Source organism: Myotis daubentonii, chromosome 1 (assembly GCF_963259705.1).
Source record: "Myotis daubentonii chromosome 1, mMyoDau2.1, whole genome shotgun sequence".
NCBI lineage: Eukaryota > Metazoa > Chordata > Mammalia > Chiroptera > Vespertilionidae > Myotis > Myotis daubentonii.
Window position 1 is genome coordinate 46,175,869 of NC_081840.1, and position 26,344 is coordinate 46,202,212.

The window sequence follows — 26,344 nt, forward strand, 5'->3', positions numbered from 1 at the left end:
GCTGGAGAACCTAGCGAGGGAACATGGCCACAGAACCTGGCTGGAGATCCGAAGCAGAACCTCTCTGGAGAACCAGACCAGAACTTGGCTAGAGATCCTGGCTAGGCTGCTGATCAACTGAACGCTGTCTCCATGTCATTCCTTCTTCGCCGACTCCGTCCACACCTTTGGGGACCCCTGGACCTGCTGGGGTTGGACCCCGGCACAGCCTGAATAGTGTTTCCTTTGGCTCTCCTAGGGCAAGAGAAATGCCAACAGAAAAAAAAAGTAGATTGTTTTTTATTACTTAAAAAAATGAGAACACACTCTGAAAATATAATTTTGCCCTATATACAGAAAATCTCAAATTGCTATAAATTCCTCTTGTCTATCTCTCCTTTGTCACATTATCCTGCATCTCGAAAAAGCTATTCCTTTTATCCAAGTCAGACCCAAGGTCTACCGGTATACTTTCTTAGGTAGCTTAAACATTTATTATATCAAGGTCATATAAGATGAATGACTTCAGGGAATAGGATTTGTTAAAAATGTCTCCTCAGCCGGCCAGGGAAGCTTCTTACTTGGGTGGGTGCTCTCAACCATGACTAAACTGTACTGAAAGAAATATATTTTAAAATATTAAGATCGCCTGGCACCTTCCTAATGCTAATCCTTCCAGGCCCATCCCAATGGCACAACTGGGAAATTAACAGAAGAGAAAAGCAATCTTCCCTCTGCTCTCGACTTTCAGATGCTTCTCCTTTAAGCTTTGCCATACACACACACACACACACACACACACACACACACACACACACACACACACAGATAGAACATGTGCGCACACACAAATAACTCTCAGCAGGAACCAAAAATCAAAGCCTAACCCCATGGTTTTTAAGTGAGCAAGTCCAATTTCCTTCTTTGTAGCCCTTGACACATGCTGGCTGGGAGCCGTCTGGATTTTTTTCTGTCTTGTTCCTGCACCAGAAGGCTCTGCACTGCAGGTCAGGGGATGATAAGGAAATGAACAGTGTAATTTCCAAGGCCTCTGAACACAGCCCTGTCAGCAGCTCTGGAGGCAGGTTACTCAAGCATGGCTTGAAGAGTGAAAGCCACAGAGAGGAGGGCTCAACCAGCCAGCAGTGGCAGGATCTCAGCTGTGTCTGTTACTACCACCTCCAGCCTAAAAGCCCAAGGCCTGCTGCCTCCCTGGATGAGCACTGCACGTAAAAGCTCTTATACCCAAATGGCAAAAATACACATTCACAGTGGGGGAGGAAGATTAAGGACTAGGACTTAGATTTTCCATGCACTCTTGTGCAGAAACAAAAACATTTAGTGCTCTTTCAGCATACATGAGACGGCACATGCCGGCAAACCCACAGTAACATCTATCCAACATATCCTGCCCCACATCAGGGATATGGCCAGGAAGGAAACTCAATTCATATGAAATCGGAAATTCAACAGGCCACTTTAATATCCTCTGAAGCCAATTTTAGTACCCCCCCTCCCCCAACATAAATATCAGGGGCTTTAGAACACATCATCAGCATGCAAATTTTCCAACCCATATTTGAAAATTCTGACCATAGTGCTAGAAGTCTTAACCAATGTGTTTTATCTATTCATACTGAGTTTCCTATATAGGTGAAATGTTTTTATATTTCAGCCAATTACTATCTAGGGTAGACTAAGACATATTTCAACTCAAATCATGTTTTACTTTTTTCCTGATATTTATTGAATGCTTCCCAGGTGGCCAAGCACTGTTCTAAGTGTTTAATATGGACTAATTTAATCTTACAACAACACTACACAGGAACTATTGTTTTCCTCATTTTGCAGATGCGAAAACTGGGGTATAGCAGTTAAATAACTTCCTCAAGGTCTCTCAGTTAATAAGTGGCAAAGCTAGAATACAAACCCAGGGAATCTGGCTCCAGAGTTTACTTACTCTTAACCACTAAGTCATACATAAGAGTTGATGTGAAATTTAAGTTTAGAAGGCTGGTGTTTTAAGTGAGAAGTGGATCCCACCTTATAAAGAAAATTCACAGTGGTTCTCAAACATTAAAGTATATAGCAATTATCTGGAGAGTCATCTGGAAGTAGATTCTGGGAACCCTACCCCTAATATGTGTTTAGCACATATGGGGTAATGTCCAAGAATCTTTATTTTTGACATGTAGATTATGTGATGCACCTGGTTTTAGGAACGCTGCTCTAGATGAACTGTAATCTCCTCAAAGTGCAGGAACCACTTTGCCATGTATACACCCAGAACCACGCATAATATCTGGATTCTAAATACACTCAATTAATGTACCTAATGAATTAAAGGTAAAAAGTCTTATCATCTCTTTACATAATGGTTAGTATCCACAATACATTTAAGGTCTGCCAATTAAAGCTATGTCCAAGAAGCCCCAAGGCAGAGTTATTGTTTTTTGTTTGTTTGTTTGGTTTTTACCTGCAATTGCCAAATAATGGGGGAGATGGCAATGAAAATTTACAATGAAAATTTGACTGAATGCAATATTCCAGAACACACATACACACAACCTCGAGAAGTCAATCTCTAAGTAGCAGTTTATAAGTAACTTTCCTGTTTTATATGTAATAAGATAGGTTCGGTGCAGGTGGAAATGGTTATTCTTTGTAAGCATGATCATCTTACCAAAAAACATCTAAACTCAAAGATCATTTTACTGCCTACAGTGTTAAAATCAGTATGAAAAATAAATGAAAGTGGTCTTGAAGCATACACAAAAATTTACTCAAAATGGAGCAAAGACCTAAATATAAGAACAGAAACCATAAGTTACATAGAATAAAACATAGTAACTAAACTTATGGACCAGTTACCATATGACTGACCCAGTGACTCCCCTTCTGTATAACTACCAAAAAAAAAATTCAAAACATTTATAAAGATGTAGGTACCCCTATGTTCACTGCAGCATTATTCATGGGCCAAGACATGGAAACAACCAAAGTGTCATTTGATAGCTGACTGGAATAAAAATGATGTGGTACATATATGCAATGGAATACTTAGCCACACAAAAAAAAAAAAAAACAGATGAAATACTGCCATTTGTGACAACATGAATGGACTTTGAGAATATCGTGCTAAGTGAAATAAGTCAGACAGAAATAGTAAAAAACCACAGGCTTTCATTCATATGTGGGATGTAAAACTGAAAGCAATAAATGAACAGAGAAGACAAGCAAAACCTCAGAGACACAGACAACAGCATAGTGGTTAAAAGAGGGAAAGGGGGGGAGAGGTAGTAAAGGTTTGCAAAAGTGATAAAATATATAGTGATGGAAGTGATACTATTGTAATAATCTGGTTAGTTAATAGGAAAGGAGTAAAAGGAAGACTAGATAATATAGGCAAACCATGTATACAGTTCTGCTAACTTAACACTCTCCATGTCTGTTCCCCACTAACCAAAGGGAGAAGGGACTGGACAAAAGCAGTTTGGACACATGCCCAATACTAGTAAGGTCTGAGTGACATGGGAAGGTGCTTACCTGTCAGTCACACCTGGAAGCGAGTCAGTGGCCAGAATAGGCATGGCCACTGCAAGGGCACAAAACCTGAATATTGAAACTCCTAGACAAAGGAGTTTCCTCTCTTGGCTCGCTTGCTTGCTGTTTGCACCTGACTCCTGTTGTAGGGGCACATTCCCCTGCATTCAACGATGTGGCCCACTGGCCATGCGGACTCCACACAATGGACTAATGGACTTTAACTAGCCTCATGCTCTGCCGGACCAAGCTGCAACAAGGAATGGAATCTCTGGACACTGGCCCTGCTTCCGGCTTCGCTGAAACCCCAGTTGCACCTTTTTCAGGACTGGGTTAAGGGACATGGGACTTTGGAACCCGAGGAATGCAACTCCATGCAAATAAAGTCTTTTACCACATCTCATTCTCCTGTGGAGGCTTCTAAAAATGCTTATTTCAATGGTGCCCCCAAAACCCCACTTCCATGAGCAACAGAGGAATCCCACTCATGTATTCCTCCAATAAGAGAAGGTGACTGGACTTTGGGTGGTAAACACACAATGCAATATACAGATGATATAATATAGAATTGTACACTTGAAAATTATATAAATTTATTAACCAATGTTACCCCAATAAATTTAATTAACTTTTTTTTAAATGAAAGTATTCTTGAGAGTATCTGGGCATTTACATCCAATGTTTCTGAGGTAGTTTTAAAGTGGGAAACTGAGAATCCCTCATAACAATGAAAGATTTAAGAATCCTGGCATAACAACATGACAAGAATGTGGAACAAGGAGAACCAAGATGGCGGCATAGGTAAACACCTGTACTTGCTGCCTCTCACAACCACATCAAAATTACAACTAAAAGACAGAACAACTATCATCAAGAACCACGGGAAAGCTGGCTGAGTGGAAGTACTACAACCAGAGAGGTGAAGACAGCGCATTGAGACTGGTAGGAGGTGCGGAGTTGCGGAACGGGCTGGCACCTGGGTGCACTGCTTCCCACTTGCTCTGAACTCCAGTTCTGGGTGAGGCTCAGGGGACCCCGACACATACAGGGGAAAACTGGACTATCTAGCATAGGGGCAGGAACATTAGGGCGGCTTTCCTCCAGACGGAGGTGCTGACAGCGGTCATTTTTCCTGCCCTGGGACCTCTTCAGTGCAGGGCTGACTGGCAGCCATTGCTGTTTGCTCCGCCCTGGGGATTCCCTGAGACCCTGCCCCACCTAATTTACAACCCCACCCAAGCTGTGCACAGTGGCTTTTGCATATGAATGGCCTGTCCTTTCTCAGCCTAAAACCTGTCAAACAGGCAGCAGCTGGGACAGGGAGCCCCAAAGCTACCAAAAGAAGGCCGAAGAACCGGCACCAGAACCTTGATTCACAGCTGGGCCTTGCCTGGGCACTTCCAAACCTGATACGAAGAGCAGGAATCTGCAGGTCTCTCTGTAGCTTCTGCTGAGTGGCCCCAGGCAGTAGCTGACTTTGTACCTCCTTGGAGATCCAAGAGCCAATGTACCCAGTGGTCAGTGTGAGACAATACCAGATTATAGCTCTTCGCATCCATAAGTGACACACTCAAAGGGCAGACTCAGGGAGCACCAAAGCCCCACTGAAGCAAGTCCTGCCCCTAAGGGTGTCTCCTAAAAAGCAGCTCTTCCATTGTAGACACAGCTGGTCCTCACAGCCAATTAGCCTGGAGGTCAGTTCCTCCCAGTGACACCAACAGCAATCAAGGGTTAACTACAACAAGACTATGCACACAGCCCACAAAGAGGTGCACCAAGAGTGTCCACCTCAGGTGATTGAGGAGGCTGAGACACTGGGCCCCATAGGACACAAGGCCACTCTATCAACTCAAGGAGACTGAGCAGCTACCCAATACATAGAAACAAACACAAGGAAGCAGCCAAAATTCGGAGACAAAGAATCAGGTCACAAATGAAAGAAATGGATGAAAGCAAACTACTGGATATAGAGTTCAAAACCAGTTATAAGGTTACTCAAGAATCTTCTAGAAACCTCTGAGGAACTTAGTGAGACCTTCAAGGATCTTAGTGAGAATACAAAAAAAAAATAGAAAAGGACCAGTCAGAAATTAAGCATACACTGACTGAAATAAAGAATAATATACAGAGATTCAACAGTAGACTAAAGGATCCCAAGAATCAAGTCAAAGATTCAAAATACGAGGAAGCAAAAACCACTCAACTGGAAGAGCAAAAAGAAAAAAGAATAAAAAAATATGAAGATAGTGTAAGGAGCCTCTGGGACAACTTTAAGTGTACCAACATCCAAATTATGGGGGTGCCAGAAGAAGAGAGAGAGCAAGATACTGAAAACCTATTTGAAGAAATAATGACAGAAAAATTCCCCTACCTGGTGAAACAAATAGACTTACAAGTCTAGGAAAAGCAGAGAACCCCAAACAAGAGGAATCCAAAGAGGGTCACACCAAGACACATCATAATTAAAATGCCAAGAGCAAAAGACAAAGAGAGAATCTTAAAAGCAGCAAGAGAAAAACAGTTAGTTACCTACAAGGGAGTACCCATAAGATTGTCAGCTGATTTCTCAACAGAAACTATGCAGGCCAGAAGAGAATGGCAAGAAATATTCAAAGTGATGAATAGCAAGAACCTACAACCAAGATTACTCTACCCAGCAAAGCTATCATTTAGAATTGAAGGTCAGATAAAGAGCTTCACAGATAAGAAAAAGCTAAAGGAGTTCATCAATATTATATGAAATGCTGAAGGGTATTCTTTAAGAAGAGGAAGAAGAAGAAAAAGGTAAAGATAAAAAATTATGAACAATCAAGTGACAACAAATACATATCTATCAAGTGAATCTAAAAATCAAATGAATAAAAAATCTGATGAACAGAATAAACTGGTGAATGTAATAGAATCAGGGCCATGGAAAGGGAGCAGACTGACAATTCTCAGGGAGAAGGGGGTGTGTGGGGTGCGGGAAGAGATTGGACAAAGATCTTACACCTATGGGGGGCGAGGGCCTGGGGTGGGGTGGGAACCGGATGGAGAGGAGCTATGGGGGGGGGGGGGAGAGGAACATCTGTAATAATCTGAACAATAAAGATTAAAAAAAAAGAAGAAGAATATGGCAACAAAAGACCTGGTTTCTATGTCTGGCTTTGCCACTGACTATCTGGGAGAGCCCAGATAAGTCACATGACCTCCCTGGTCTTAGTTTCCTCCTCTATAAAATGAGGAGGTTGGACAAGATAATCTTTCCCTGGGCCCTCCTTGAATTACAACACCCAAATGGAAAACAGAGCTGCTGAAGAAAAAAATAAATTAAGCTCAGGCTCCATTGTAGTTAGAGAATACATCTCTGTCCCACATAAATATAAATTTTTAAATATTTTCCATGAAGAAAAATGCTTTAGGGCATTTGCTTCAGGAAACAAAGCTGACTGCTATGCCATCACTAACTGAGAAAGAACTAGAGAAGGAGGAAGGTGTATCAGAAGGAATAAAAGATACCTGACCTTGGTTAGGCAATGAGGGATTGCAACAAGACAGAATTGAGCTAGAAGGCATAAGCCAGGGCAAGAAAACAAAACCAAGGGCAAAGGAAAATGTTCTTAGAACAAAGAATATGATAGCAAGCAAGATCAGAAGGCAAAATAGGTAAGAGCATACTTTACATTTTCTTTGTATCCTAAAGTAATGGGGGAAGTGGTAAATACATGCAGCATTCTGACAGCAGCAGAAGCAGCAGCTAAAGAGGTGAGAGGAGCTTCTAGTTGCAAACTTCTAGATCAGTGGTTCTCAACCTTCTGGCCTTTTAAATACAGTTCCTCATGTTGTGACCCAACCATAAAATTATTTTCGTTGCTACTTCATAACTGTAATGTTGCTACTGTTATGAATCGTAATGTAAATATCTGATATGCAGGATGGTCTTAGGTGACCCCTGTGAAAGGGTCATTTGACTTCCAAAGGGGTTGAGAACCGCTGTTCTAGATCCTTTAGCCACTAGAGCCTACTGTTTACTTTATATGACTTGAAAAAAAAGTCTCACTTAAACTCCTGGTTTAAGCCTGACTCTGTCTGCAGGAGTCAACACAGATAGATCACTGCCTTCTGTGGTTTGTAAATTCTTTTTTTCTTGCCTGTCAGAGTGGCAATGCAAGCATTAAGCTTGGAACATTCAGACAGGCACCCTCCCTCCTTCCTACTTCCCCTTCCATCCCTAACTTAACAACCTATCAATCAAACCACAGGCAAGGGAACAGGCAGGAGCCAGAAGGCTCAATCTTGTTTATTCCTCAACAACACCCCCCTCCCTATCCCCATCTCTTCAGCTGGCAGGAAGTATAAGGCAGGAGTGTTCAATAACAATTCAGGCAGCAGCACTTGCTAAGAGCCATCTCTGGACTCTCTTAGAACTCTGGGAAACAGCACAGTGAGCACTGCCAGAGAGAGGTATGGAGCAAAAATGAGATACAATGAAGGGAAATCCACATCCTTGGCTGATAGAAAACTCCCTGTCTTCACCTAAGATACCTACCTTGATGAAAGAGAAGATCCTGAGGTAATCTGAATATTCAAATCTCCCTCATTAACTAGCAGTACACAAGTGACAATTTAGTGACAATTCTACCCTATACCACAAACTATCACTTATCTTCTCTCCTATTTCCAAGGAGGGGTGAGGGTGGGGGAACCTCTTGTCAAGATACTTTCTAAATATTAGGAGTTTTCTTCCTTCATGACAGTTCTCAGTTCAGATTATGTAATTCCTAGATTAAATCAAATCATCTGTTTTGGTTCTGTTGGTTGTCCCTACATGGAAGGAACATTCCAAACCAGTTAAGCCGTAGGCAGGCCCGTATCTCAGAGAGAAAATTTTAAAAGAAATTTACAGAGACTTAGCTCACAAGCCATTTTACTTATCATCAAATACTGACTGAACACCTATTATGCCCCAAACTCTGTGGTCCCTGTTTCTTGAAAGCTGCAAGATTCTTAGTCTTCTTTTCCTCCTCCCATTACAAAATCACTCTCTCCCTGCACAGTATTTTCATCTCCTAGCAACATCCAAACATTTATTTAAATAATATTTCAATGGTCAAAGGCTTTATGCAAAAGCACCCCAGAAACAGACTGTTCAAAGGGGTTGAGGGATCAGAGAAAGGAACTGAGAAACCAGTTCGTGCTTATAGTAACATCAAACTGCAAAATAAATGTTCTGCTTCTGAAAGTAATTCCTGGCAATTTTATTTTTCTTCCAAAAACTAAAGCACAGTTTCTCTCCCTTTTCTCTCTCATTCTACTTCCCCACTCTCAATTGCCTTGGGAGACAAGGCTTATAATACAGCTACATTATTAAGGGACAAACTTCCCAAGCACCAAGGTGTATTCTTAGCTGAATGCATTGCATTTTTCAGTCCAATTATAATCTGAAGGGCAGCCTCCTAACTAGTCTCTGCACCTATAAGAGAAAATGGGTTCCATTTGCTTCTCTGTTGGAAATTACCCTGGACATTTAGAATTAAATCCAACATGAAGCTAAGCATCATTAATCCTTTCACACACAAACTAATTCTGGGTTTAGGAGATTGCAGCAATGAGGCCAGAGTTCTAAACAGAAAGGAAAATGAAGGTTACTCTTAGAAGTGTCCACTTTTAAGCATAGGAAGAACAATGATTATATGGCAGGAGTTTACTGCAGCCAGACGTAGGGAACAGTCTAATGGGCCTGGAACAGAAACAAGAACTGGTACTCCTAGGCCTCTTCAAAACAGTATTATCCATCTGCACCCCAGAGAAAATGGTAAATCACAGCCAGCACAGGATGAACCATGCCAATAACCAGCTGGAACTTGACTCTGCTGAGGTGGACTATAGCATCTGCCACCTAAACACAGGCAGCTTCTCTGGCAGCTGCCACTGGTAAAAGGAAATGAACCGTTGTGTTATTAGTGGAAAAAAATTCACAGCCCTGTTACCAGGGAAGCCCTGATGTTGCTAAGAGCTACAGATGTGCCAGAGGCAAAGACCAAAATATCTACAGTAAAAAAAGCACAAACTACCACTGGAATCCAGGCACTGAGAGGGCATTACCACCAAAACATACACATCCACCCTCTATTTATTAACACGTACATATAGAAATGGGTATTCCCTGTTGCAGCTGATGTAATTACAGAGAAATCAATTTATATGCTATCTGCTGCGATCAGCTGAAAGCACAGGGTGAGCAGAACACAAAGCAGAAAATCAAGAGCCAATGAATGAGCAGCTCATCCCCAGGCCAGCTGCTCAGCAGGTAATTGTAAGCTACTGAAGTTTAAGGCAGCCTGAGCTGACCCTAGCCTCACACCTACACTGCTCCAGCCCTGGAAGCTCGATATCCTGAGACATGAACTAAGATCATCTTCCCAGAGGAGAGCCCCTCCTAGGGCTGCAGGCACCTGCCCTTGCAAGCCAAACAGAAGGCACAGTATCATCATTACACTGTTTGGCAGCTCCAGGATTCCTAATAGTTGAGAGAGATACCTGGCCAAGAACTATACCTTTAGTGGCCAAAGAATCTCTTTCAAGGCTAAACTTTCATAGCCACAACACTAAACACTAACTCTAAGTCTGATTAAGTACCTCATAGTATAGTCAGAACCTCCTTCCCCTTGTTTACCTACCCCACATTGTGCGTGCTCCTTTGCTCTTTGGTAGCCACCAATACAATACCTGGTAGCTATCACACCATGGAACTTATTTTTACTTAACCCTTTTCTTCTCCAGAGACCCAGCAGCACCGTTTGTCCCATTAAGAACAGCACTCAACCGAAAGCCTATTAAATTTATCAACTTATTAAATTTATCAATGATTTTGAGGATGAAACACCATTCAAGCTGGGGATCACATAAAAGTTGATGTCAGCCTTCGACAACAAGTATCTGAGGTGAGACAAAAACAAGGTGGGAGGTTCTCAACTTGACTTATAGAAAATTCATCCTACAAGTAGCTGCCCCAATAACAAATATTCTTCTCCAAAATGTCCAGGCCTGCTGTTAATGAATCTGTAGGGAATCCCCTGGTTTGAAATAAAGCCACATTATCATTACCAGCTGCTCTGACCTTGTAATTGGTCATTACCCACAAACTAATAAGCCTCCCACAGTGCACATAGCATTTGGTGGTTAGTCCAGGGCAGCTCTGACTGGCAGTGGGCAGCCAGATCTGGCCACCTCTTACCTTTTCAGACTTGACTTTCTTTAGCAGGCGACACTCATTCTCCCCTTCCTCTGGCTCCGGTTTAGCTCCCAAAGGATTGAGCGCTGCCCCAGGCTCAATAGCTATACTCCCAAGTGGCTCCACAGCTCCTGTATCCACCCCTGCACTTCCATCATATTGACCACCCCGTGCTCCCAAGGGGACTGGCTGGAGGACCCCAGGATCCTTTTCTGAACAAGTCCCCACTCCTTCGCTTCTCTCCTTCTTGCTCTTAGATGAGCTGTTCTCTTTCTCCTTTTTGGAGCCGGCTATACTGCGGGATGCCTTAGCCGCCTTCTCTGAGCCCTTGGAAGCAACCAGGCTTCCTGCATTGGCACCATCTCCTGAGCGTCCCTGCACCTCTTTCTTGCTAGTTGCCCCCTCACTTGGAGTGAACAAGGAAGTCCCTGGAGTGGGTTTGCTAGTGTCTTTGCCACTCTTATTCCTTTTGGATTTTGATTTGCCTTCCTTCCCTTGAGGACCTGGCACTGGGGTCACAAACTTGATGTTGTCTGGTAGTGTGGCCACAGCATTGGGAGCCGGTATCCCCACCTCCTTTGAGCCTGACATTTCCAGTTTCTGCTGGTCCTTTTCCAGATCGGCGTCCAGGTCAATGATGAGATTCCCTACTCCAATGTCCCATTCATCCCCACTGTCGTATGTCTCAACCGGGTTTGCATCCACTCCTTTCCCTCCGGAGGCTCCACTGCTCAAGGACATCTTAGAGTCAACGTCCCACCTCAAGATTCAAGGCTCTTCCTTGCCCCAGCTTTCCTATTTTCAGCTTCAGCTATGTTCTCAGACCTGCCACATTGGTCAGTACATGCCCAGTGGACAACATCATTGCTGGAAAAAGAAAATTTAAAGAACTGTTAAAGGAAACAATACAGGCAAGAAGACAGGCTGAAATAAACTCCCACACATAACAGACCCTTTCCTAGGGGGCTATCACATCATAATGGACAAGACAAACAAATTCAATTGTACTTCTAACCAAGTCACATTGGACGAGAGAAAAGTAAATTCCCACTCCATCTCCCCAGGAATGAGTACAATATTTCCAATTGCCTGGAGATTCCGTGGTAAGTCTTAACTAGGAATCCTCTAGAGCAGTGGTTCTCAACCTTGGCTGCACATTAGAAACACCTGGGAATCTTTTTTAAATCCTGATTTCTGGGCCTCATCTTCCGGAAATTCTGTTTCTTTGTTATGGGTGGGGCCACAGCATTAGTAACAAAGAAACAGAATTTCTGGAGGATGAGGCCCAGAAAATCAGGATTTTAAAAAGATACCCAAGCCGTAACCAGTTTGGCTCAGTGAGTGCTGGCCTGCGGACTGAAAGGTCCCAGGTTCGATTCCGGTCAAGGGCATGTACCTCGGTTGCCGGCACATCTCCAGTAGGGAGTGTGCAGGGGGCAGCTGATCGATGTTTCTCTCTCATTGGTGTTTCTAACTATCTATCTCTCTCCCTTCCTCTATGTAAAAAATCAATAAAATATATTTTTTAAAAAAAGATTCCCAGGTGATTCTAATGTGCAGCCAAGGTTGAGAACCACTGCTCTAGAGTTAGTTTCCCATTCCCAGCAGACTTATTTCTACTACCATTGCCAGCTGGCAATCTTCCTTCAATCAATACAAGCCCTAGCACAGTGGTTTTCAATCACCTGGGAATCTTTTTAAAATCCTGATTTCCGGAGGATGAGGCCCAGAAATCAGGATTTTAAAAAGATTCCCAGGTGATTCTAATGTGCAGCCAAGAACCACTGCCCTAGCATATTACAGATTCAAGTTCTAGCACAACTTTATTGCTCCCACCCCCTTTTTCTCCTTGTTACTTCTTGAATTATCAGAGACTCAGAAGATGGACTAGCAAAGGCTTAAAGCCTTCTACTAACAGGGTCTGTCCCTACTAAAAATAATAAATACTCTTTGTCATTTTACTATTGGGGGGTGGGGTATCTAATTATGAATAAAAGAGAAAAGCAAGCAGAACTGGAAAAAATACATCAGGACAGGGGACAAAAATTGCAACTAGAAGAGATATCCTAAGAGAGGCCTCAACTAATCAATTTAAGTTCAGTTACATCAGTCTTATTGAACTCCAGGTTTCAAATAGCAGAATTCAATGGGCCTTTCCAACTTTCCACTAAAATACCTATGAAAACACACATATATACACCAAAAAACAAAACAAAAAGGAAGGAAAAGAAAAAATTTTACCCTACCAATAACTGAACTACTACAAACAACTACTGAAAAACCTAACACCAAAATGTGGATAACTCTCCACATTCTTGTTTAAAATTGATAGCACTGTATTGGCCTCACCACCTGAAACAGATTGGCTAAACAGGTGGCAGGGTGGGGGTAAAAAGGCAATTTATACCTCTCCATTCCTTACTCATGAGACCTGAGGAGTTTACCATCTAGAAAACCCAGCAACCTACATATACCATCCCGATATTACTTTATGACAAAGCCAAAGAGTTCTGTTCTTGATCACTTCCCTATCCACCATCTTTCTATATACATTTAAAAAATAATTCTCATAAAATAACAGGGCAGAAAGAGCAAACTAGTGGTGGCACATGAATACTACAAAGTGGATTTCTAACAGGTATATGCTTCAGATAGAAGAGACCTAACCATTTGTAGTTTTTCACCTATTCTCTCAAGATAGTGTCAAAGAGCCAGGGTACAACCCTAACACATATGGCTTAGTTGGTTGGACATTGCCCTATGCACCAAAATGTTGCTGGTTCTATTCCAGGTCAGTGCACATGCCCAAAGGTTGAGGGCTCGATCCCAGATAGGGGGTCTGCAAGAGGCAGCCAATCAATGTCCCTCTCTCACATCAATGTTTCTCTTTCTCTCTCCTTCTCCCTTCCTCTCTAAAAAATAAGATATTTTTATTCCTCAGTTAAAAAAAAAAAAAAAAAAGAGCCAGGGTGCATTAGTTACAAAAGATATCCTAGGAGAGCAGAGCTGTACCAAGTGAATGCCTGTTAGCAACTGGGATTTAAGAGAGAAAGGTGTGCACATTAATCTACCATTTAGCTGTAGATTTGAGAAGAAAAATAAAAGTTTTACCGAAGTAGAGTTTAGTGCCAAGTTTTCACAACACCAAGTAACCTCTGATAGCATCAAGTTTACATAGATGTTACTTCATAAAAGGATGAGCAAAAAGGTGTATGTTTTAGGGAGACATGATGTAGAAACTATGAAAAAATGCCACCTACAACGTAAAGGGAACATAAATCTTGGAGAGTCAGAGAAATAACTCTGAAAATAATTCTAGAATTCTGAAGAAATTTTTAGTAAAATGTTTGGAATTTTCAACACTACATAAAACTTGGCCTCTATGAAATAGTAGTGCAATACATATTTGTTCATTTATTTTAAAATATTGCTATTATGCCCAGCCGCGTGGCTCAATAGTTGAGCAGACCAATGAACCAGGAGGTCACAGTTCAATTCCCAGTCAGGGCACATGCCTGGGTTTTGGGCTTCATCCCCAGTGTGGGGTGTGCAGGAGGCAGCCAATCAATGATTCTCTCTCATCATTGAAGTTTCTATCCCTCTCTCCCTCTCCCTTCCTCTCTGAAATCAATAAAAATATATTAAAAATAAATAAATAATGACTTTAATGTAGAAGAGAGAAATTTATTCCATAATGTTGAGGGTAGAAACAGGACCAGTGAGCAGAAATTACAGACAGACAGATGTTTAACTCAGGAAAAAAAAATTTAACAAGATGACATTTCCAACAATGGCCCACAATGCTTAATAAAGCTATATCTTTATCACTGAAAGTATTTAGCAAAAAAAAAGCATAACCACCTGTCAATCAAATTGCATAAAGAATTCCTCTATGTGTGGTAAGGGTAGTCTAGACATGCCTAGGGCTTTTTTCAAATCTGTAATTCTATTAATTTAACTATGAAAAAGTATTTTCCCTACTAGAAAACTACTCAGAATTTCTGAATGGTCCAGCTGGTGTGGCTCAGTGGTTGAACATCATTGACCCATGAACCAAGAGGTCACAGTTCGATTCCAGGTCAGGGTACATGCCCAGGTGGTAGGCTTAATCCCCAGCAGAGGGTGTTCAGGAGGCAGCTGATCAATGATTCTCTCTCATCATTGATGTTTCTTTCCCTCTCTCTTCTTCTCTCTGAAATCAAGAAAAACATTTTTTAAAAGAATTTCTGGAACCAAGATAGCGACATAGGTAAACACCTGAAATTGCTGCCTCACACAACCACTTCAAAAATACAACTGAAAGACAAAACGGACATCATCCAGAACCACAGGAAGGCTGACTGAGTGGAAATTCTACAACTAGAAGGAAAGAGAAAAGCACACTGAGACTCAAAGAGGAGGGGCGGAAGTAAAGTGCAGAGGTACGGAGGCGCCCACAGAAAGGGCTGGCAACTGAGGATACGGCTGTCTTTTTTAAATGGGAGGGAGACACACGCTCCTGACTGCTCTGAACTCCAGTTCTGGGCGAGTCTGGGGACCGAGACTCATACCGGGAGAAACTGGACTGTCTGGCATCAGGTGGAACTCAAAGGTGGCTTTCTCTCAGAGGTGCTTGCAGCCATTACCCTGGGACACTGATCCTGGAGCCTCTTAGGGCGGGGCTGAGGATCAGCCATAGCTATTTGCTCCACCCTGTTGATTCCCTGAGACCCTGCCCCATCCAAGCTGTGCACAGAGGCTTTTGCATATAAATGACCTGGCCCTTTGCAATCTAAAATTACCTAACAAACTGCAGCTGGGTCAGAGAGACCCAGAACATTCAAAAGAAGGCCCAAGGCCCCACAGCAGCTTGCACTGCTTCACAGCTGGGCCTCATCTGGACACCTCCAAATCCCAAACAAAGAAGAGGAATCTGCAGATCTCTCCATAGTTCCTGTTGGGTAGCCTCAGACAGAGGATAAATTAGCACCTCCTTAGAGATCCAAGTGCCAGTGTACCCAGTGGTCAGAGTGGGACCATCCAGATCACAACTCCTCAGATCCATAAGGGACACACTCAGGGGGCAGACTCACAGAGCACCAAAGCCCCACTGAAGCAAGTCTTGCCCCAGAAGGGTGTCTCCAGCACAGAAGTTCTCCCACTGTAGACACAGCTGATTCTCACAGCCAATTGGACTGGAGGTCAATTCCTCCCAGTGATACCTACAACAATTAAGGCTTAACTACAACAAGACTGTGCACAAAGCCCACAAAGGGGCGCACCAAGAATGTCCACCTCAGGTAATTGGAGAGGCTGAGCTACTGGGCCCTATAGGGCACCTAGCACAGAAAGCCACTCTATCAACACAGGGAAGCAGCCAAAATGCAGAGACAAAGAAACAGGTCACAAATGACAGAAAAAGGAAAGCAAACTACTGGATATAGAGTTCAAAACCACACTTATAAGGTTTTTCAAGAATTTTCTAGAAACTGCCGATAAATTTAGTGAGAACCTCAAGAAATCTAGTGAGAGCATCAAGGTTATGAAAAAGGACCAACTAGAAATTAAGCATACACTGACTGAAATAAAGAATATTGTACAGAGATCCAACAGCAGACTAGAAGATCACAAGAATCAAGTCAAAGATTAGCAATACGAAGAAGTAAAAAACACCCAACCAGAAAAGCAAAAAGAAAAAAGAATAAAAAAATATGAAGATAGTGTTAGGAGCCTCTGGGACAACTTCAAGAGAACCAACATCCGAATTATAGGGGTGCCAGAAGAAGAGAGAGCGTAAGATATTGAAAACCTATTTGAAGAAATAATGACAGAAAACTTCCCCTACCTGGTGAAAGAAATAGACTTACAAGTCCAGGAAGCGCAGAGAACCCCAAACAAAAGGAATCCAAAGAGGACCACACCAAGACACATCATAATTAAAATGCCAAGAGCAAAAGACAAAGAGAAAATCTTAAAAGCAGCAAGAGAAAAACAGTTAGTTACCTACAAGGGAGTACCCATAAGATTGTCAGCTGATTTCTCAACAGAAACTATGCAGGCCAGAAGGGAGTGGCAAGAAATATTCAAAGAGATTTATACCAAGAACCTACAACCAAGATTACTTTATCCAGCAAAGCTATCATTCAGAAATGAAGGTCAGATAAAGAGCTTCACAGATAAGGAAAAGCTAAAGGAGTTCATCACCACCAAACCAGTATTATATGAAATGCTGAAAGGTATCCTTTAAGAAGAGGAAGAAGAAGAAAAAGGTAAAGATACAAATTATGAACAACAAGTACATATCTATCAACAAGTGAATCTAAAAATCAAGTAAATAAAAAAATCTGATGAATAGAATAAACTGGTGAATATAATAGAATCAGGGGCATAGAAAGGGAGTGGACTGACAATTCTTGGGGGGAGAGAGGTGTGGGAGGTGCAGGAAGAGACTAGACAAAAATCATACACCTATTGATAAGGACAGTGTGTATGTGTGTGGGGGGTGGGGGGGTAAGGGTAGAGGGTAGGGTAGGAACCGGGTGGAGGGGAGCTATGGGGGGAAAAAAGAGGAACAACTGTAATAATCTGAATAAAGATTTAATTTTAAAAAATAATAATTTCTGAATGACCAGGATGCAAACAAAAAAAAATTATGAGGACTGATCTTTAGTAGTACTGATGCTCTTTAGAGAACCATTGTCCTATTTTTGAGGGTGTTAAGAGTTTTCGTACGTACTACTTTTCAACCAGGTGACTTTTCAGAAATCCAGCTTTCCAAACCCAGCAGGCTTCATAGTAATTTTGGCGGTACGTTTCCAAAGACACTGTAAAAATGCCAAGGATTCTTTAATCAGCCTGGCTGCAGCAGCCAAACCACTTCCCATCTGCTCCATACAGCATCCCTGGCTTTATACAGCTAATAATCAACTCTCTGACAGGTCGTTGCAGAGATGTTTAACCCCAGGAGGTAGGGCACTAACATGCTAGCTGGAAATGAAAAAGCACTGACCTCTTGCTTCCATAGAAGAGAAAGTGCAGAATCAGGAGAACTGATACCTTACAGAGAACACAAGGCACTTTTAACTTGGAAGAGCTTCTGTAAATATTTTCCTGTCTTCTCTCCTTCTATCTATATTCCACTTCCCTATTTAAGACCACAATTCACCAGACTCTGGAATTCCTTGTCAGTACCATTTGTGCCTTGTTCCTGCACCTGATCTCTTTGTTGTGACCAAGCTAGGTCATGTAATCATTCTCCATACTGTGTACCTGTAACAACAGGAGTTCAAATTCCAGTTTCTTCTCTGGAACCTAACTCTATCTCTCAGACTCTCAGCCCACAGACTGGTTTGTAATCAATCACACATTTCAGGTCATTAGTTGCTTTTTTAGGGCACATGCCATAGATCATACCACTCAAGAATGAACAAGGCTTCTCTTCAAGAAGGCTAAGAAAGAGAAAAAAAGAGTCCTCATGTGACGTCTTGGCCCCTGGCAAGAGGACATAAGCAACAACTGACCTTAAGTGAAACATACTAAGAACAGTACTTCTCTTTCCACTCAGATAAAGCTCTGTATCCATTCTAGAGGGCTTCAAAGAGAGATCTCTTTAACTGCCAATGACCCACAGCTATTATGGTCTAAATAACAGTGTCCAATGTTGTTCCACTGTAAATTTATCTGTCCTCCCCTCTCCTTATTGATTTTGAGTCAATCTTCTTATACACTCTGACCTGAGTAAGTGACAGTTGTGTATAATCTGCTTGGGACCACAAAGGTCACACATATTTGGATGTGAGGGTGATCTGTCTGGCTAGGTAGTTCCCCCCAAAAGCTGTATGGACAAAGAAAAAAAAATGCTGTACTCAATTCTAGGAATGTAGCATGGTGTAGGAAAAAGAACACAGAACTTTGAATCAAGAGATGTGACTTCTGGACTCAAATTTCCATTGACCCAAGCCAGATTGATAGCCAAGTTGCTTCATTAAATATTAATTTTTTCATTATAAAATAAATGGAAGGAGAATCCATCATGATTCTAAGCATATTATAAGGATACAATCTGAAAAATATAAGACAACTCAAAAATATAAAATGATCCAAATATTCTCATAATATTCTGGTGCCTAAACTTAAAGAGGACTGTTTCACAGTTACACCTTGTATAAAGTATCTAAGGTATTTATCCCTGGCCCGGTAAACTCGGTTGCTTAGAGCGTATCGTCCCAATATGCCAAGGTTACAGGTTCAATTTCCAGTTAGGACACATACAAGAAGCAACCAAAGAATGCATAAATAAGTGGAAAAACAAACTGATGTTTCTCTCTCTCTCTCCCCATTCCTCTCTCTCTAAAAATCAATAAAATAAAAATATAAAAAAAGTATCTAAGGTATTTTAAAAAATAAATGGAAAATGTTTTAAAAATTTTTTACAAATTAAATTACATGTAATACTGATATCCATTTGAGTTCTATGAAAAAAAAATGGCAATCCTTTCTTTTTTGATGAATTCAGGGTGGCTCATAAAACTCTATACTATATTGACTAACAAAAAGGCTCCATTTTGCTTCAAAAATCCCTCAGTGCCAAGAAACTAATCTGAAAGCTCAGAGTTTTAACATCTGGATTATCTTTCACCAGTTGTTCCAATCCACGAGGATGTTGACTCCATGACAGAACAGTCCTTCAAATCTAAATTGTGTGAGTTTCATAGGGTTTGATGCCCCCAGGAAACTGTCAATAAACCAATGGGATACAGCAAAGTTGCTAGAAAAAACCATATCATTCCATCTTCCCTGAATTCCAGATGCTACCTAGAAATCACTTTGTACTTAGCCAACCTCAGGTGAGGCTAGTACAACATGTAAACCATCCTCAGTGATGCTGAGCTGACTCAGCTGGAAAAACAGGCATCTCCCTCTCCACCTGCCATGTTTCATAGGCGCTCGCTCATCAACTCAATTTCCACCTAGGGCTCTAACAAGAAACAATCAACTTTCCTTTGGGTCTCTCCCTTAATTTATTACATTAATTACTATAACAAAGGAATTGTGTCATCTCAAGTACCATAGCTCTCAACTTATATCTCTAGTGGGGATCAGATAAAGAACAGACTAACAGTGCCAATTTGAGGAGAGATCCAATTCAACAGGGCTCATCTGACCAAGTGTCACCTAAGGACATAAAAGTGTAGCATCTCTCGGTCTCTGAGTGTTTATATGCTGCATCTCATGAATAGTTTTATGTCCCTCACAGGCTGCTGTTCTCAAAGATTATGAGGCTTGACCTGTTTCATTTCAAATAAACAACTGACACTTCCACCAGGACATAGCTATTCAAAAGGGCTCAGGTTTAGAGCTTTGGTGTTTGTTGGTACTGCTCTGTGCCAGCATACATCTCACAATAGGCTAAACAGCATACTGAATATGTAAATAGTTCAATCCCAACTCTGTAGGGATTCATTTGGTGGAAATAGTCCACAGGGAAAACCTCTCCTAAAGCCTATGTATAAGGCCAAGAAGCAGAAGGCCATGATCATTTAAAGCAGTGGTTCTCAACCTTCTGGCCCTTTAAATACAGTTCCTCATGTTGTGACCCAACCATAAAATTATTTTCGTTGCTACTGTTATGAATCGTAATGTGAATATCTGATATGCAGGATAGTCTTAGGCTACCCCTGTGAAAGGGTCAAATGACCACCAAAGGGGTCGTGACCCACAGATTAAGAACTGCTGATCTAAAGTAAACAAAAAAATCCACCATTCCCCCTCCCCTAATAATGAGGGCTATGTCACCATTTACAATTTAGTTCTTATTCCCAGATGTAAACTTTCTGTGCTAAAGAGAGATCGGTGATGTCAACTTCTCAGAAAAAAAGTGAATAGTGGAAATAGCTAGGAATCAGATCTCAGAAATTGGCCCTCCATACAGAATTGTTGGTCAAAGCTTTTCTGTATTTCAATTTCCTCATCTCTAAAACAGGGAGTAATATGAGTCAAATTTATAGTCATAAGGGAAAAAGAAAAGCCTATACATTTTTAAAGAAATACAGAAATTACCTCCTTACTTACATTTCTTACACAAGAACTGCTATCCTAGCCCTGGCTGGTGTGGCTCAGTTGGATGAGCATCATCTCATACACCAAAAGGTCACAGGTTTGATTCCAAGTCAGGACACATGCCCAGGTTGGGGGTTCAGTCCCTTGTTAGGGTGCGAGCAGGAGGCAACCAATGTTTTTCTCTCACATCGATATTTTTCTTTCTCTTTCTCTCTCTCTCTCTCTCCCCCTCTTTAAAATTAATAAAAACATTTTTTTTTAAAAAGATAACATCTACACTAGGATGTCAGACTAGCTACAAAAAAATGTGAGATCCACTTGCACATACTTAAGGATATCTAAGCCATGTCTACTTCTTCCAACCTTGCCTCATGCCCACACTGTCCTCTGCACCCCACTCCCATCTTATTGCCTCATGGCCTTTACCAAAAGACACTCCCTGTTCACACCCTACCTCTCAAAATATGATGACTTGATTAATATTTGTTTCCACCACTAGATTGCAAGCTGCTCGCTATTGTATCTTAAGAACAGTGCTTGGTTCACTGTGCCCTCAAATATTTTGGTCCATAAATGTGAACCACTAGACTGCAAGCACCCTGGTCACCACTGTTTCTTAAGAGCAGTGTTTGGTTCACTGTGCCCTCAAATATTTTGGTCCATAAATAAGTGAATGAACACTGCTTTCCTCAACGCATAGAATCATAACAGCGCCTAGGCTGCCACTTCTCCCCTCCATTCAGCTTGATTTACCACTAGTCAGTTATAAACTGTCTCAATTACCTGACAATCCTCAAACTTACTAGGACAGAGTGTAGATTCCTCTCTCCAAGATAAAGGATTCAGATTCAACAAGAATCTAGGGGGAAGGTTGTAAAACAAAACAGTCCTCACATTTCTTAAAATGCCTAACTGCCCCTGCCTATTCCCTTCAAACATGCCCAGTTGCTTCCCAAAATAGGGTCAGTCCACAAATCAGGTATTCTGGACATAACCAACTCCTGAAAGCCCACATGCATATACTTAAGTGTATGATAAGTCAGACTATCAGACGACTTAAACCATTCAGTCATTACATTTTAAACAACTATGACTTAAAGGTGACAGAAGTCAGAAAAGTGGTCATGTCTGGGAGTGCAGAAAATGTTTCTATCTTTACTGGCATGGTGGCTATAAATATGGAAAAATTGAGTGTACACTTACAATTAGTGTTCTTTATGCAATTTATCACATTATAATCCCAAAAATAAAATAAAATATTAAGTAACTATAAACAAGAGAACTGTATTACTACTGGATCATGGTCCTGGTCCTAAAGTGGTATTTTATGCGATAATGGTAAAAGGGAATCATGCCATCAATCTTTCTAGGTTAGAATATTTAGTGGGATGGTAAGAAAAAAAAAGGAAAAAATAAAGGAAAGGAAGAAAGAAACTACTTATTACCCTATGTTTGACTATATTGCAAGATTTACACATCTGTTGGAAAGACTGAATTAATTAGTAATAAGGACAATAACAACAAACTGAAAAAAAAAAAAAGAGGTGATTAATTATATTAAATCCTGGAAAGAAACAAAAGTTGTACAAGAAAACATAACAGTAGTATACTTACTGGCTCAATCCTATATAATAAAGTGGTAATATGCAAATTGACCATCACACAATCACAAGATGGCTGCCTACGACCAGGCCGGCAGGGGGGTTAGTGAGGGCCGACAAAATGACTGAACAAGCAGGCTGCGTGGGGCAACCAGGCTGGCGGGGAGGGGGGGGGGCAGTTGGAGGTGACCAGGCCGGCAGAAGGGGCAGTAAGGGGTGACCAGGCCAGCACAAAGGGGCAGTGAGAGGCAGTTAGGGGCCGACCAGGCAGGCAGGCAGGTGGGCGATTAGGAGCCAGCGGTCCACGATTGTGAGAGGGATGTCCAACTGCCGGTTTAGGCCCGATCCCAGGCGTCCTGGATTGGAGAGGGTGCAGGCTGGGCTGAGGGGACCCGCTCTTCCTGTACAAATTTCATGCACGGGGCCTCTAGGAATAAATAATCCTTAACATAATAAACAATGAATATAGATTGATCTAACTAAAAATTGCAACATAACTATATTAGGAGGATTTGATAAGAAGGGGAGGGTAATAGGAGAGCATATTATTTATTATTTAGAAATATGTGAGTAAATATAAGAAAAAAAATCTAAAAAAGCTTAAAGCAGTTGCCTATTGGGAGTGAGACTTGTGGGAAGGAGTATATAGTAGATTGCTGATTTTCACCGAAAGCAGTAGTATTATTTGACTTTTAATATCAAGTTCATGGGAAAAGAAAAAACTAAAAAGTTATATGTATTAATTTGATAAATAAAACATTTTAAAACAATTTTATAAAAAGTTAAGGATGTACAGGTACTCCTGGACTTATGATGGGGTTACATGCTGATAGATCCATTGTAAGGTGCAAATATCGATAAGTCAAAAATGCATTTAATACACTTAACCTACCGAACATAACCATTTTAGCCTAGCTTACCTTAAATGTGCTCAGACCACTTACATTTGGGCAGAATCATCTCATTGCCACTGCCCAGCATCATGAGAGAGTATTGTATGGCATATTGCTAACCCGGGAAAGGATCAAAACTCAAAGTACAGTTTTTACTGAATGTTATCATTTTTGCACCGTCATAATGCTGAGAAGTCATAGGTTGAACCATTGTTAAGTTGGAAACTGTCTATACACATCAAACCTCTGCTTCCCTTAATAGGTTTTTATAAAATATATCAATTGATGGAAGGAGGGGCAGCAGAAGTGTGGCAGGTATGGCTATAGAGGGGCAGCATGAGACCTTTGTGGTGATGGAACTGTTCAGTATCTTGACTTGTGGTGGTAATAAAATTGCATAAAACTAAATGTACACACTCATAAATGCGTACAAGTAAAACTGGGGAAATCTGAATGAGATAGGTGTGTTGTATCAATGTCAATATGTGGTTATGATATTGTACTATAGATTTACAAGATGTTACCGCTGGAGGGAACTGGGTAAAATGTATACAAGAGATCCCTCTATATTATTCTTACAACAGTATGAGACTCTATAATTATCTCGAAATGAAAAGTTTAATAAAAAACGCTTCTTGACCTTATTTTTAATTTCTATTACCTCTACGGTTAACACATTTTATTTATTTACTTTTGATAAGAGCAACCCAATAATTCAGCTCAATTTATTTCTAACTTGAAAGGGTGCTCTCTATCCAATACAAAATCCTAAGAACTGGTAACCAAATCTTTATATTCTTCTCTTCACTTGATAGAATTTGATATTTCCTCTGTCTTTAAAAACTGAAGTTCGCCCAGCCCGCATGGCTCAATGGTTGAGTGTTGACCTATGAACCAGAAGGTTACAGTTAGATTCTGGTCAGGTTGGGGCTTGATCCCCAGTGTGAGACCTGCAGGAGGCAGCTAATCAATGATTCTCTCTCATTATTGACATTTCTATCTCTCCGTCTCCCTTCCTCTCTGAAATTAATAAAAATATAAAAAATAAAAAGTAAATAAAAACCAAAGTGTGTGCTTTTTTTTTACATGTCTTCATTAAAACCTTCGCCTCCTTTGGTCACCAGCTCTGATAAGTATTTCTTGGGGATCAACAGAAAACCGTTATCACAAACATAGACAAATTTTGGTTTTGCATAGAGGGGAGTTTATTTTTATCTTTATTTAGTTCTGATTCTCTTCCTAATGATGCCAAGCATTTCCCTGTCAGTGCACTGAGCTAATTTTTCTAGGAATAGCTTACCAAGATTCCTAATCTCCCTTGGGGACTACAATTATTAGGTAGACGTTAATCATGCTAAGAAAGTGATTTGGACTTTCTGCCTCTTTTTAAATGTAATACTTGTCCACACTGAAGCTAATCTATTTTTCATCTCCCACATATAAGATATTCCTTTCATCAGCCCAAAATAGCCAACATCTCTTAAACAATTTGGGAACCTAACTACTGAAAACTATCCTTGGAAAATCTAAATATGTCACTTATGAAAAATATTTATTTATTGAAGTATCAAATAAGATGAGTGTCACTGCTTAAATTCTTGCACCCTGAACTTATGCATATGGTTTTTGAAGGTAATGTCATGAGGAACCAGCGCAGTACAATGAAAACAAAACATGGGAGGAGGCAGAAAAGTTCGATTCTATTCTTTACTCTCCCTTACTTCCATAGCTGTTTAACAATCTCAGGCAAGTCACTGCACTTATTTGAGTCTGTAAAAAGTTGAGATAATTAATATAGAAACTGGAGCAGCATTCTAACATCAAACTCATTAATATCCCTACAGCAAAATGAATATTTACTTGGAATAGAACCAAAAAGACTGTAAGCTGCCTCTTATTGGTTGAAGCCAGGTTGTGCCTTCCTTACCAAAAAACACACAAACACACCTTTGTTTTCAGAGCTTTTGAGTTTTAGAACTGCAGAGAAGGACTATGGAACTATAAAAGTATTCACTGTGAGAAAATAAGTTTGCTGAGGCACAAAACATTTTTGTCCAATCCATGACTAAAGTTTTTTGGCCTGACTTTTTAAAGTCTTTTCAAACTAAACAATGTCCACAGGTAACAACTCAACCCACACACAATTGTTAGTGATTTATCATATGACTTCTCCTTATGTTAACTAACCACTGCCCCAATAAGTTATATGAATGGTACCAAGTCATCTCAATCAATTTACATTTTACCAATTTTCCAATATAGCTTTTAGTCCCTCCACCTCCAAACCCTTAAGGGAATAACATTTGAAATCCACACCAGTCCAGATGTAGTGATCACACTACTACACTACTTACAACTTGAAGTGATATATTTTCACTAAGGGTTCCACAGTTTATTCTTGAATTCTCTCTAAATTCTTGAATAGATAATTGTGATTTCATCAAGTTTATTGATTTGATTAAAAGAAGTCTAGGCAGCTAGAAAAAAAATGTGTTGGAAATACTAAATAAATGTTAACATTTCTGGGATAATTCCTAAGAATTCTTTGTATCTTTTGGTGCTTTAAAAAAGATTAGCCCATGTTCTAATCAGGGAAAAAAACAAACATTAAGCATCTATCATCAGTTGAGGTTTTTTTTTTTAATATATTTTTTATTGATTAAGATATTACATATGTGTCCTTATCCCCACGTTACCCTCTACCCCCCCTCCCCCGCTCATGCCCTCACCCCCCCGTTGTCCGTGTCCATTGGTTAGGCCTATATGCTTGCATATAAGTCCTTTGGTTGATCTTTCCCCCTTACCCCCACCCTCCCCTACCTTCCCTCCAAGGCCCGACAGTCCAATCAATGCCTCTCCGTCTCTGGATCAGTCCTTGTTCATCAGTTTATGTTGTTCATTATATTCCACAAATGAGTGAGATCCTGTGGTATTTATCCGCTCTCCAGTTCCATCCATGCTGTGGCAAATGGTAAGAGTTCCTTTTTCTTCTTCCTCTTCTTAAAGAATACCTTTCAGCATTTCATATAATGCTGGTTTGGTGGTGATGAACTCCTTTAGCATTTTCTTATCTGTGA

The 26,344-nt window shown here is 40.8% G+C and overlaps 1 protein-coding gene across 5 annotated transcripts in view; it reads right to left on the bottom strand.

The window, feature by feature from the left end:
- Positions 1 to 26,344, bottom strand: part of ZNF609 (zinc finger protein 609) — a 247,543-nt gene that overhangs the window by 207,661 nt on the left and 13,538 nt on the right. For 2 of the 5 annotated variants that reach the window (XM_059698580.1, XM_059698572.1), the window contains exon 2: positions 10,739 to 11,602. The exons of 1 other annotated variant lie outside the window; for it this stretch is intronic. In XM_059698580.1, the coding sequence (XP_059554563.1) occupies positions 10,739 to 11,476 (738 nt within the window). In that variant the 5' untranslated portion in view covers positions 11,477 to 11,602. Of the gene's footprint in view, positions 1 to 10,738; positions 11,603 to 26,344 lie in introns of those variants that run through there. 2 more of the 5 variants (XM_059698589.1, XM_059698596.1) reach the window with 2 other exon arrangements.